Source organism: Watersipora subatra, chromosome 2 (assembly GCF_963576615.1).
Source record: "Watersipora subatra chromosome 2, tzWatSuba1.1, whole genome shotgun sequence".
In the NCBI taxonomy this organism is placed as follows: domain Eukaryota; kingdom Metazoa; phylum Bryozoa; class Gymnolaemata; order Cheilostomatida; family Watersiporidae; genus Watersipora; species Watersipora subatra.
This window is the reverse complement of record NC_088709.1, coordinates 7,074,978-7,089,556: the sequence shown is the minus strand read 5'-3', so window position 1 is coordinate 7,089,556 and position 14,579 is coordinate 7,074,978. Positions and strand designations below refer to the sequence as shown.

Genomic DNA, 14,579 nt, shown 5'->3' with positions numbered 1-14,579 from the left:
TATATATATATATAGCCTTGCATATACAGTGAAACTCGGATAACTCAAACTTCAAGGGACCGAGCAAAAGTGTTCGAATTATCAGTGTTCAAGTTATCAGAGCACTGTCACAAGTCCATGTATTTACTTATTTATTAGTAGATACATGAACATATACAAACTATAATATAAATCAAAAGCACAACTGGCTTGTTTCAAATTAAATGCTTCCAATGTAAAGTTTAAAACGTTTTATCAAAACGTATAGAGATTTTTCTATCACTTGAGATTGGTTTGTTGTTTGAGGTGATGTTATTGCCAGGACGTTTTTTAGATTGACATTGGCAAAACTTGATCGTTGCTGAAATGCTCAAAGAAAAGACATCTTTTTCTTTTGAGCGTTTTACCCACGATCAATTTTGCCGATCTTTCTTGAAGTTTATGCAAAGATTATCTTACTTTACCTGGGATTCGTTAAGAGCAACACTCCGAGGCAGTTCAATTAAAAGTTTTACGAGGTTTTACGGTACATTGTATATCACTCACGCTTTTTGAATGGATACTTATTGAATGTACACACGTATTCTGTGTTTAGGTCAAACGATGAATAGTTTTTTTTAGCTAAGACAACGTATACGTTTAATTACAACAATTTTAAGACGTTTTAAACATTCAACATTCCGACGTTGATTCAACACGGAATCAACGTCGGAAAACTATTCATCACGGGCTAGCCGGGTCACGCACTCAAGGATTTTCGCCACGCAAATACAAAACAAAAACAACATGCTGTTTTTGTTTTGTATGTGCGTGGCGAAAATCCTTGCGCCCGTGACCCGGCTAGTCCTATTCATCGTATTCATCGTATAGCAGTTTAAATCAAATTTCACCAAACCTTTAGAACAGTCGTTGACAAAAATATTTTGCCGATGGAGGTAATAACGACACTTATGAATTACGAAAAGTTGAGGTTTACCTCTATGGCTTGGAATAAAGTGATTTTCTAAAGCGATAGCAACCGTTTCGGTAGCCGTTGGGCAAAAAACAGTTCGTTATAACAGTGTTGAGTTCGAGTTATATAGAGCCATTTATCATTGCGTGGGAACGGACCAAGCAAATCCAGTCGAGTTAACCATGTGTTCGTTATATCCGAGGGCGAGTTATCCATGTTTCACTGTATATGCTTGTCACAGCAAACTTGAACTAGGTTAGGCCAAACTTGAAAACAATATTTGTAACGTGAATGAAGAACTAAGATCGGTTTATTAATGAATTTATGAATGGAGTTGTAAAATGTTTGATAATAATGACACTATTATTTATTTCAATTATTAAATAACAGTAAAACTTGGCCCAAAGTTGGTTATGATACTACATAAGAGGAGAGATAACAATAATTAATTGATACAAAATATCGTTGTTGCCTACAACTATAAAATGTATGGAATAAGCCAACTCCGTTTGGGATAGTCTTTAAAACATTTCTTGTACCACTTGTGCGTCTCATAAGTCATCAGAGTTTGATTGGTGACGGTGAACAGCACGGGACCCATCAAAAAAGTAAAGCTTTGAAAGGCGAGGAGGCCCATAGCTAAATAGATCAATATTTCGCAAACAAAATGAGGAGCGGAGAGATACTCGAAAGGCCCGCCACGTGGTATCACATGCTGCCTGTGCAAAACTTGCTTTCCAGACCGATCTTTGCGAAGATTAGCGAGAATCACATGCGATTTGTGATGGTAGTACGAAGCGTATACAAAAATAATGCAACCGAGACATTTGTTCCAATGATGACATATGATTTCCAGAAGGTCAAAGTTTTGCAGTCGAGTAGACAAGCTCCTATTTTCCAAGGTGAGTTTAGGTCCGTCAGAAATGGCGCAAAGCTGGACGGTTGTGTAAAGGAGAAATCCTAGAATATAATGCAGAATATTCATAGTTCCTTTAGAGTAGACGCTGATGAACAGGCATTCGTAGATTCGTCTCGTGTGCTGTAGAAGCATCATAGCACATATTATCATAACTGCATATTCATCAATCACCTCCTTTCGGCCGGCAAACAGCTCAGCCAACTCCCGACGTCCAATAACATCATAATTGAACAAGAAGCAACCAACCGTCAACGCTACCATGAAGGATGAGACCAAAAAGCCATAGAAATAGAAATGTTTGAACCAAGACTTTGGTATTTCTATAAACTTGACCCAAGAGCTCTCTATTTGACCATCACGACATTTTCCGTACTGAAACAAGTCGATTAAAAGTTTTGGTGGTGAAATCCAGTCAAAGGTAGTAGGCCAGCCATATAGGGCAAGCAGGACATCACTGGTCCAGTAGAGGTAAAGCAAAACCGTTATGGCATCCATTATAGCAATCTGTAAGCATAAAACATTTGGTTGAGCATCAGCTAGTTAGCAATATAATAAAATAATTTTAATATGTGCCAATTACAAGCTCTATAGACTGACAGTAGCTAGCACTTCACACTGTGATAGGAGAAAATGCGGATGCAATTAACTCATCACAAGTTAGCTTGGTGGTGATGCAGTCAGGCACCTACATTGCATAAAATGTAGCTAAATACATTCACTAGTGTTACATACTACGAATCTTTGAGCTTCAAAGTTGTGGTTATGATCGTAGGAATGAAGAAAGGACATTATTTACATGATATGCACGAGTGGTGGCACAACTCCCAATTTTTGTAGCTGACGAGTTTACATGCTACAAAGAAATTGTTGCAAAACTTCACGGTTTTTATATTAGTCTGTTGCGCTTTTAGCCACAGTGTGACACATATTTTATACCGCGGCTGACACTATTAAAATGTGTCTAAGATCAAATGTCGATGTCAAAACGTGTGAGAAATTTTTCCCACACGCTTTCCTGAGATGTTTGGCGTCCCCTTCCAATTTACAATGACTATTTATGACATTTGCCAGCTAATTTTACACAGCCGTATTCTTTTCTCTTCGGACATCTACATGTATCTGTAAAAAAATATTTAACATAACCGCTAGGTCGAGCATTGTAATAACTAACTCGTCGGAGAACAGAACGTTCACCATTTTAGAAATTAACTCCCAATTTGAAAGAAAAATTTTCCACATATTTTGACATTTTGAAATATTGTGAATTAAAATTTATAAAATATTTATGTCTTTTGACATATTAAAGTAAACGAGTTTTAAAATATTTGTAAAACATGTGCGTTGAAAACAGAGCTGCGTAGGGGTGCTGCAATAAAGATGATGAAAATCCAACCTCCGATCACAAAGATTTGTGCAATAATATGAATATTGATGTTTACATGATACGCAGTACTTCGTTGTTGATATGATGTTTTCAAAAATACCTCCCATTGAGTCGAAGGTTTGAATACCTTGATACCCCCTTGAAATGAAGGTTTGAATCGCTTCGAAGAATCAAATATGCGACGTTTGAAAACTTTTACAGTAGACGCTCCTATAACCTCCTATAACCTTCTAGAATGTAAATTCCAGAAAACGTAAAAAAAATTATGTGAAGTTTTTGCTTCTTACTATGTAAAAAATCTACATAACATAAAGTGTCAAGTCAGGCGAGAGTTCAAGATCGATTTGAATGTTATTTGATTTCGTCGCACTTGCGGAAAAAACAACTCCATCAGTTTAGGGTTATATCTAGTAGGCCTATATATAATTTTTGTGACATTCTAGTTCATCGTAAAGATCGTTAAATGTGTCGACAAAAGGCGAATAGGATAGCTGCGCAATTGTTCGTAACTACAAAGACAATCTATTGGTGCAGGTGTTACAACGTCGATCTACCAGTGTCAATGTCACGAGTTAGTGTATCGTCAAAAATTATCTTTATCCAAATTTCGGCCCCTGAATAGTGAGAACAGGTAGAAATGTCGTTTATAGTAAAAAGATTTTGTTGTTTTGCCTTAATGTGAACTCACAAAACATTTGTTGTTAGTATTACTTTGCAGAATAGATTTTGCTGTTTAAAAAAATAAGCAAATCGGTGTAAATGAACGCCGGAAAATGTGCAGTCTCTATCAAGTTGTTGTAAATTTACTGCAATCATGGTCTATAAAACCAGTGAGATTGATCATAAAAAGCAGAAACATTGTTGATGCAAACCAATAATTTTGCAGTTACGGTACAGCCCATAAATTAAAAGAGTTAAGTAAAGTTTTTTCCTTTTTGCATGGCTAAAGGGGTGAACTTGGAAAAATATTGAAACAGATTAGGCAATTTACATGTATTTTACTGTTCTTATAACATAAATTCCCTATAATGTAAACGCTCCTGGATTATTTACGTTATAGACAAGTCTACTCTACATGCTATGAAGATGAAAAATATGACAACGAATTCGCAGCATGTAACACCAGTGATTGTCTTACACTAAGTATAAACTGACAGAGTTAACAAGCTTGTTTGCGTTTGAGAAGAAATCTGTTGTTGTAGCTATTAGTAGTTGACTTATGCCAGAGTGTGCTTTGAACTGGATGTTGACCTTTATGCAGTTCAGAAGTGAAGGCGCGGAGACAGAAGCATGAAATAAGACAAACACTATGCAATTCATAACTACAAACATTTTCGCAGCATGGCCAGGTGAAGGTCGTATGAGGTCAATATACTGAGCTCTTTCCTGTTTGTAATGTGACATATATTTTCAATAAATGAATTAAACGAGTAGTCTTGTGCTTCAATTTCCCAGCATGCAACAATCGCTCTATTTCTATGTCATTGCAGGAGAGAAGTTCAAATTTTCAGTTGTACTCCACCATCATGGATGAAATGCAACAAGCCGTAATTCATTATACCTCGGTATAATGAATTATCACATGATCAGTTGTTCGCAGCACAAACTATCGCCATCCAGAATTACTCACTCGTACATCTGGACATTCAGGAGAGCTTGTTAACTTTGTAGCTAGAGCGACCATGTGATGCATTTATTGTTTAACAGCTGTGTGCACTTTGTCACGACGTATTGAGACCATCCAAATAAATAGCTGTTGCTTCCAGCTGTCATATACTGTTACACCTTAGCACATTTAAACACAAATTGCTAACAAGTGAAAACAAATAGGAAACTAGAAATCTAGTTTAAAGGTTTACTTGCAACAAAATTCACATTACAGTTATTTGGTATCAAAAGATTCACCATGTCTTACACTGTTGTGTGGTAGGAGCAAAATATGTGGAAATGTGATTACAAACATTTGAAAGCTCAAAAACGAACAGCTAATCGCTGCCATCATGAAACAGCCGTAGATTAGAATCTCTTTTCAAAACAGCTCAAATGGGCCGTACTTGAACAAGATGGCTTCTGTTTACACTTTCATGCAACCTCATTCGTCGAAATATTTTCACAAATATACTTCACGCATTCAATAAAACCAATCTATTGTTCTTACGCGTCTATTTTATCATCCTTGTAACGCTGTCATTATGAGCACTGATATCTCAAAACCTACCGTAAAAATTTGTTTAATTTTTTAACCTTAACTCGAAGAAGTGCATATCATCCTCTGATAAACATGACGAGCCTGTTGGTCACCTGTGATAGTCGAAAAATGCTGCAGAAATTATTGGCGCTGTTTGGCAGGAAGTATGGGCCACATGATCAGATCACGACTAGACGATTAGACCAAGCCAAAACAAAACTGTAAAGTAGCGAGCATCTATATTTGGTAAGGGCTCTTCGGTAAAACCCGAAGTATTTGTCATAAACTAGTGCTACAAGAAGTTTTATATTGAGCCTTTTATTGGCCTTTCAATTCATGTGATAACATCATGCGTTAAAACAATAACCAAGTGGAATGACTACATCAGAGAAATAAACTGATTCCAATCTACGGTGGTTTCATGATAGCTGCGATTAACTGTTCATTTTTGAGCTTTTAAGAGCTTGTGATCACATTTCCACATATTTTGCACCTACAACACAGCAGAGTAAGACATGGTGAATCTTTTGATACCAAATAACTGTAATGTGAATCTTGCTGCAAGTAAACCTTTAAAAACAAAGAAGGCTATCTCAAGAATAGCGGCTACAATGAAGCAGTTACACAAAAGTATTATAAATACTATAGAAATAATTTAGACAAAACCAATGTAAGGCAATGTAACTGTAGGCGAGCCAAGACAAATCAAAACAGTAAAAATTTAATTTGCGCAAAAACAGTGGTCAATTTGTGAAGGAGCAGTTCATTGCAAATATCTTGCAACATCCTACATAAAGATATAACAATTGATTCTTGGTCTATGACAACATCTATTTTAAATACAAAAACTTACTAAACAATAAATGAAACGTACTTGAGTTTATACACTTTTTCAATGACTTATAGCCAAATTATTACAATTAAAAATAACTTTTTAATACCAAAATAAAATTAGTCATAACTTTTAGAAAATAAGATTAAATAAAAGAGTCTTTCAGGTGTTTCAAGGAGTACACTGAGTTCTCCATAGAATTTCACAAAATGCTATTGCAACATTGCTATTCGAACTCAGTGGTTAAATTTTTATTAGACTAAATTTTGTAATAGTTGTGCTTGAATTGATTTCTGTAGTAAAATCAATCTTATTTGCTCATAGTTCATGCTGATAACATTTTGTCCTGTGCGTAACTCCTACCAGCCAGCAAGCTACTTTAGTACAAGCTCAGATCTTTTCAAATCACAATTCAGAGTCTACTCATAATAAACTGAGTTGCCGAGTTGAGTTGTTAATGGTGAGTCATATTATACGAGCTGAATTTGCTGAGATTAGAGTTTGTTTGAGAGGCTGATGTTTTAATGCTTTATTTAAAAACTTTTGTCTGCTTAATGCGGCATAGGTCATTTTATACTCGAAACAAATTAAAAACAGGTATGTCAACGTATCAATCAACCTAGATTCATAAGATTTATCTACAACCTTGAGTTTATTACTGTTACAGCTTATAGTGGCTCCTCTAAAAACCTTGGATATTATAGAAGTGTTAGAATATTGCTGTAAGACAACAGTCATGAGAGGCTTACATCGGTCAAGCTTAATGATATATTCGATTGCAGTGACAATGAAACTGCGCCTTGATGATGAGGAATCTGACGGGCACTCCAGGCCTTCACATGGTGCCTATTATCATTGAGTATTTAAGAGTAGTGATCTCAACCAGACATATATGTGGCTGAACCAAAGTGACCAAATGGCCAAAACAGAGTCGCTAGTCGAGGCAGCACAGAAGCAACTTCTTCCAATTGGGCAACTCCAATTACAGTTCTATTACAAAAGAAATGATCCTAAATGCAGACTGTACAAAAATGCACCAAAGACCATCTAACACACCATCAGTGGATGCAAACATGCTAGCAGGCAATGCGTATATACTGAGTTGAGTTGTCATGTCACATGTGCACTGTATGCAATGAATATGGCCTCAATAAAACATAATACTGGTTGGAAGCTCCTTACAAGTGCAATGAGAACAAGTGTGCTAAGGTTCTCTGGAACTTTGACATCCAGGTAGACAACCACAGCTTAGCAAACCGCTGAGATATTGTGTTCGTGGACAAGCAGAGCAAGAGTGCTACTATAATAATGTAGCTGTACCTAATGACAACAGAGCCAGAAAAAGAAATTAGAAAAATATCTAACACTCGAAGAGAATATTGAAAAGTAATAGCCTGCAAGGTTACATACATGTTAAAGGTACTTTAACAGATGGGTCTGAGCTCAACTTGCATGGGCGACTCTGGTACACTATATTCAGAACCAATAGAATAAGACTTTGTTATTGCTGATATTGAGTCAGATAATACCATTAGAATGTATTTTTACCAAGTCACAGCCACTTACTTAACTGCTCAGAACTCACTAAAGTGATGAACTGCAACCACTTAGGCCTAAGGTGCACAAATCAGTATGTTAAAAACTTTGTAGGCAGAGCATAAATAACTGCTAACAGATATATTTGTGCCTAATTTAGGAGAGGGGTATAGTGTAACTGGTTGAAAAACATTCGTACATCTGTTGGCATAGCAAAAGACACACAGATCGCTGTAAAGCATGGTATAGGTAGTAGCCACGCTTACAATAATCTAGTAAAGCTAGGTAGTAAAGCTAGTCTGAGAAAATTCCTTGTTAAATAAATCAATCCTGCGTAAGCAAGGCTAGCACTATTGTGGGGCGATGTACAGGTTCGCATTTAGGAAAGATTCTGGTTTTATCAGTCTTTGCACTATGTGAAGAAATTAGACTGCTTGTTCTGAATGGCCAGGCTTTCATTTATTAAATGCGCATGACCAGCCTGCATGAAGAGGCAGGAGAAACTTAATCTCAGCTTCAACGATGCAAATACATTGCCGAGTTGTTATATAGCTTCATCGATGTCATATCAAAAAGGGATGATTATGAATCAATTCCATCAATGTAGGATTCCATTCCAGTGGAGGCAGATTTAATGTCAATTAAATAAGCACCAAAACATTTAGAGGTAGAGATAAAAACTGGGGTCAGCAAACGAGTCTCCGAAGTAGTACAGCAAGGTTTTCTTGAGCCTACTCAAGGAGCATAGAGCATTCCTATTCTCCTTGTGGAAAAGGAAATACGTGTTTTGTAGTGACTAATGCAGACCGAATGTTACTACAGACTAAGATGCTCACCAACTGTCTTGCACGAAAAATGGTTTTTTGGGCTAGATTAAAAAAGCAATGTTTCAGCAGAGAGAGAAGCGAGAAAAGATGCAAAAAGAGAATGACTTGCAGAGGAGGCAAAAAGTTTTACTGCTTGATATTACAACAGCCATTGTAGTGTGTTAAAAAATGGTGGAATCAATAATAAAGGTTGTAATCATCTAATGGAAGACCTTAATATTGTATTGGAACAATGTTCCTGTCATGTGCAACCAATTGAAAAGAAAATCCTAAACCTTGCGGAAGCCTTTTCTCAGCTCCCATCAGTTAGACACACTCAACTGCCATCTTCTCTATAGAGTATGATATAAAAAAGCCGTATCGTTATCAGTAATGGAGTCTCACTCAATTTAAAGAAACAATTCACTGTTGCCAATTGGTCACATCGAAAAAGCAAGGCTGCTACAATCTTTCCTTACAACTGTTAATTGATATTGCCAGTATTTATAAGGTTAGATAAAGAAAAAGGGTTGACACGGAGTTTTTCATACACCCAAGCAGTCAATACTGACACCATCAGTTACCAGTGATCCGGCCTTGTGTAAGTATTAGACACAGATGATGATTGGCGTGGGATTGGTATTGGCACAGGATTGATGCATTACTATAAAAATTTCAAGGCATGAAATAAGCAATTTTCTATTATAGCTGCTCTTTGTGCACTGTTCAAAAAAAAACTGCAGAGCTTTAATGCAGCTTTAATGTCTGCCCAACAGCAAGTTGGTTACAAATCTAAGTTAATTCATATTTATCAAAAAACATAGGAAGCAAATATGAAAATGCTGATAGATTGCTAAATAGGCCAGTTAAATTTCAATGAATTGTGCCATATGCCATAATAGCTTTCTGGAAGATATTGCCAATAAATACATTGTCGCCAACAATTGACAATTTCTGGATTTAGCAAGTTAATCATGGCAGTATACAAACTTGAAAGCATTTTAGTAACATGTCCATGTCTAAGTGACTATCTCAGCAGCCATACTCCCATTAAATAGACAGGTCGAGGCTACTGAACATTTAGATGTTGAGAGGTGAACTGTTTCAAAAACTTCAGCCATGCGGCTCAAAAACGACCAGAAGTCTCCGGGCAGACAACGAATCAGGACATCTTGGGAATATTGTAACTGTTTTTTTATTAGCTGATAGTAGTTAATACATGTCAAGCAGTGAAGCGGCCACAATACAATCTGCAATAGGCTATCAGCAAAGGGTGGTCAAAAACCTTATGAAACTCTCCTGTATTAAAGCAACTGTGCAATAAAACTACATAGTTATGGCAACTAAATGTTATAATTTTAATATTAAAACAGGGTGTACTCAATAACCAGATCAATCTATAATACACTGACCAATGCCGCTGAAGCAATATTAAAATAACACTTTAGATCATAGGGTAGAAAATGTATTGAACTCACCCAGTTTAACCTTTAAGCTTTAATGAAACAATACTAAAATCAGCTTGTAAAAAATCTGCAAAATAAACAAAGAAAGCTTGGAGAGAAAAAAGGACTAAGAATAATTAGCGCACACTACTCCCTACTACAAGCGTATCACCAACTGGATACGCAAATCTATTTTTTTTAATTAATACATGTGTTTACAGAAGTCCCTCATGTGATGACATGTTTTAAATGTGCTCTTATGCTTTTCTTGACAGTTTAAATTTTTGTGAGGAATGGCATCCCACATAAGTATTTATATGCTTGTCATTCAGACAAATGTTGACAGGTGTTTTGGTCTTGGCATAGAGCCACAGTTAAATTCTGCTTATTCATTTTTAACCAGGCCTGTTTTTTATCAAAAGTGAACAAACTCTGAGGTCGTTGCTTTGAGCTTTCTTCTCTTCATTGGCAATGAATAGTTTAAGGCTATAGAGGGCAAAGACATTTGCACAACACACAGATTGCACACACTCTTCCACGTGTACTGGTATAACTAATTGGATACTCATTTTCGTAGAATGTCGTTTTCATTATTATAGCTGTGTTTGCCTATATTGCTCATCATTTGCTTTGCTTTTTGGTATATAGTAGGCTTGCCTAATAAATAAGTAACCAGCAAATCTATTTCTAGCAATCACAACTATTCACAAGGATTTTTCTTGTTCAGCGTAAGTAATTTGTATGATAACTCTATTCCTACGCAGTTGGTCAAATAAAAATTCTGCTTCGTGATGTCATGGATGATAAGGTTACTGACTTGTGCTAATTTGAGGACACACGTTTCAGTTTATTACCATCAATTTGCGTAGAAGAAACAGCGAGTGACAAAGCGATTAGCATACTTTATCGCTTAAAAAATGTATATTAAATGTCGTTTCAAAATAAATAACCATCAATAACAGCTTACGATAAAAAACGGTTTGATAATTCTTTCGTTCGCTTTTGCGTTTTGTGTTCAACGGTCACCACTAGTTTTCGAAAATGGTTATAGTGGAACCGAAATGTGAACTCTTTGTTTATCCTGTGGTCGAACTTTGATATAGCAATTTTCTCCGCAAGAAAATACGTTTAATGAACGAAATAGCATAGCTCCGAAAATATCCTAGGTTTGAGACTAAACAAAAATCTCAATTCCAGGATTGTTAAGAGCAGATAATTGCTATTTGCATATAGGTATGAAAATGGTGCTGCAATGAAGAATGTTCAGACACATGGTAATTATTAGCAGGATTTGTGACTAGACTTTCTCGGGTTCTGAAGATTTGCTGCTATTGCTATTTTGCTCGATAAAATACATCTGGGTGTACCTAGTTTATCTAGGTTTAGAAACAAGCTCAAGTTTTGCCCGAGTTGAAGCAATGGGTAGCAATGAAGAAATGCTGACTACCTTTCTAAATTTTGTGCAAAATCTGAACAAGAATGATCTGATAGCGGACTACCAAAAGTACCACATCCAATCATTTGCAAAAAACTACTTATTTATTTTATAATTTATACAACAGCAGCTCTTTCTTACATTTGCACGATTCACTTGACTCAAATAAATTTCAACGCTATAACTTTAACTGAAGTTTTACAAGAAAAAAACAGGGACACCACCTTCCTCTAACAGGTATGTTAGTGTAAACACAATGAGACAAGCAATACAAAATCATCAGCAGTAAACGTTACAATTTGGTTGTTGAGAATTATGGGTACTACTGTACTTTTACATATAATTACCGAAGAAAAATACCTCAAGAATGGGTAACAAGCGACCCGCCTGTAACAAGTGAAAAGCTCTGACAACAAGCATTTTATATGCAATGCAAGCAGAATATCAATATTTTTTATATAATGGTAAATGATTGCTATAAAAAGGGATTAATAAATATGAACTTGTCTAGCAGTGTAAATTACACTCATCAGTGATTCAATTCAGCGAGTATGCAAAATAATTTGAAGTTTATAGAGGTAGCACTAATCTGCACTAACTAATAATAGAGAAAACTAATCTGCAGTAATCAGTTTTCAAGGTCTTGTTTTTTCATGGATTGTTTTATCTCATGAATTATTACACACTGAATATGGCAGCAGAATGCACTACCATTATCAAGGTTTACGCAACAAAGACATCATTCCAACAAGTATCATCACCATCTATTTAAATATCACTACAGATATATATATGTATATATTTATTTATATAAAATGTATTAAGAACTATAAACTTTCTTACCTAAGAAAGACTAAATAGTTTTAAAAGTTTACAGCTCTTAATATACATTTTATATAAATGCTATATTTTAATATTGAGCACTCTACTGCTAGTAAACTGCAACCTTCTTTTTCTCCATCAGTAGTTCTCCATCAGTATATTGATTTATATATTTATTATACTATGTGTATGCATATATAAATATATACATTGCATATTTATATATATTTACGTATTATACTATATATATGCATATATAAATATATATATATATAATTATTTATATATTTTTATACCATGTACATTTATATGCGTCTATAAGCACATTTATACTTATATATTAGACATTTATATAGATATATACAAATAATGTATATATAGCTTTACTCACAATTAGTGGTTAAAGTTATCATCTAGTGGAGGGATGTACAAAGCACCCTTGAGTTACAATGACCTTGTTATACCATTTTTTTGCCTTGCAATATCATAAAAAGATTTCTTAAAGTACGAATTTGGCAGTAACAAAATCATCACAAAGATGTGCTGATTACATTAAAATAACAAAGATGTTGATATGCTGATTGCCGAAATCTCTCTAACAACACGTGGAAGAGATACAATGCTCGCTTTCTCGTTCTCTCTCTCCTCCTCTCCCTCTCCCAGCTTAGCACTATTTGTTGTTAGTTATTGTGAAAGCGAAACCGGAAACAGGAGATAAAACATTAATTAATGACAAAGTTGAAGTTTAGTAAAATAAATACTAAAACTTAGCTTTATATGTTTAGTAGGCTAAATTCATTTACGTTAAATTCAGCATTTATGTTATACGTCTGCCTTAAAAGTAAGAACTCTCTACCAGTATGCACTGCACATAGTACATTGTAGCATCACAATTTTTTGCAGATTATAACCACCAAATACACTAAAGCTGATGTGGGTCACTATATTTACTAAGGTTAACATATTACTTGGCTACCAATTTTTGATATGTTCTTTATGTATAGGATATATATGGTATATGATATATGTATAAGTATATGAATATGATATGTATATAGCAATTTGATGAATTTTAGCAGCGAGTGTTTGCATTAGATAATAACTATGGGTTTCTATACCCATCTGTATAACATTTTTGCCTTACTGTGTCAACACTGAAACAAATTAAAATTGTATGGCGCGTTTCCATTGTATCGCATTCCAAATCAATGAACACAGGCATTGAAAGATTTTATGGGCTTAACCTCACAACAAGATCCAATAGCGCTTTGTACGTACGGGATCACCACAACACATTACTGTTATAATATTACTAGTGCACTGATAGCCCCATGCGCCATGAGAGATCATCATGTGTAATAAGTCACCGCACAAATATTCCACATAGAAGAAAGATGGTACAGAAGGTAGTGTGCTTGATTGGTAAGCCGAATATTTGAGTTTGTTTTCAATGGGAAGCAATCTTTGTTCCTAGCGCTATATACGGGGTGTGCACAGATAAATAGACACAGCTCTTATTATAGTAATAAACTAGCTGAATGCTCAGCGTTGCATGGGTATTAAAAACAGCTTATAAGCAGTGGCATGTGATGTAGTTGCCTGCCACTTGCCATTAGCCTAAAATACTGCCAATGGCTAATTTGAGTAAGCTAGGATTTGAGTAAACTTATTAATAAGAGCTGTGGGAGCAAGCTTTAGTCATGTTCCGTAACACAGAAGGCCATGTGTATCTCAACCTTGATAACGACTCATATCGCCTGATAAATCTATCAATCACACGTAGCTCAAGTGGTCAGGTAATCGACTGGTTCTGAGATTAAATCTTCTGTGATACAGATTTGTCATCGCCAGATACCTATCACTATAGCTGGACCGACTGAATCACAGAAAACACAAAAACATTAGGTTTTATATATATATACTAGCTGTGCTACCCGGCGTTGCCTGGGTATTAAAAATTGGCTCATAAACAATGAGATGTAATGAAATTTGCCCACCACTTGTTATTAGCCTGGCACATTGCTAATGGATAATTTGAGTAAGCTCACTAATGAGAGCTACCAGTATTTTGTGGCATTAAGCAGTAACCCTGTGTTGCGTTTTGAAGCGGTAAAGTATTTGCTCACATATAACGACATGCATCGCCTAGCGCATTTATCAATCTCATGTAGGTAACTTGGTAGGGTACCGAACTGGCGAGCAGGAGATTCCGACATCAAATGTTCTGCGACATGGGTTCTTTAATCTGCTTTAATAGTTCTTTAATAACTATAGCTGGACA

The 14,579-nt window shown here is 35.6% G+C and overlaps 1 protein-coding gene across 1 annotated transcript; it reads right to left on the bottom strand.

The window, feature by feature from the left end:
- Positions 1 to 1,224: 1,224 nt before the first annotated feature.
- Positions 1,225 to 11,055, bottom strand: LOC137387392 (polyprenol reductase-like). Its single transcript, XM_068073805.1, has 2 exons — positions 11,009 to 11,055; positions 1,225 to 2,354 (listed from the first exon to the last, which is right to left on the bottom strand). The coding sequence occupies exon 2, from the start codon at positions 2,343 to 2,345 to the stop codon at positions 1,410 to 1,412; it is 936 nt and encodes a 311-aa protein (XP_067929906.1). The 5' UTR covers positions 2,346 to 2,354; positions 11,009 to 11,055; the 3' UTR covers positions 1,225 to 1,409.
- Positions 11,056 to 14,579: the final 3,524 nt, after the last annotated feature.

What these genes read in the sequence shown, in the direction of transcription:
- LOC137387392 (XM_068073805.1), bottom strand. Translation starts at nt 2,345, where the DNA reads ATGGATGCCATAACGGTTTTGCTTTACCTCTACTGGACCAGTGATGTC.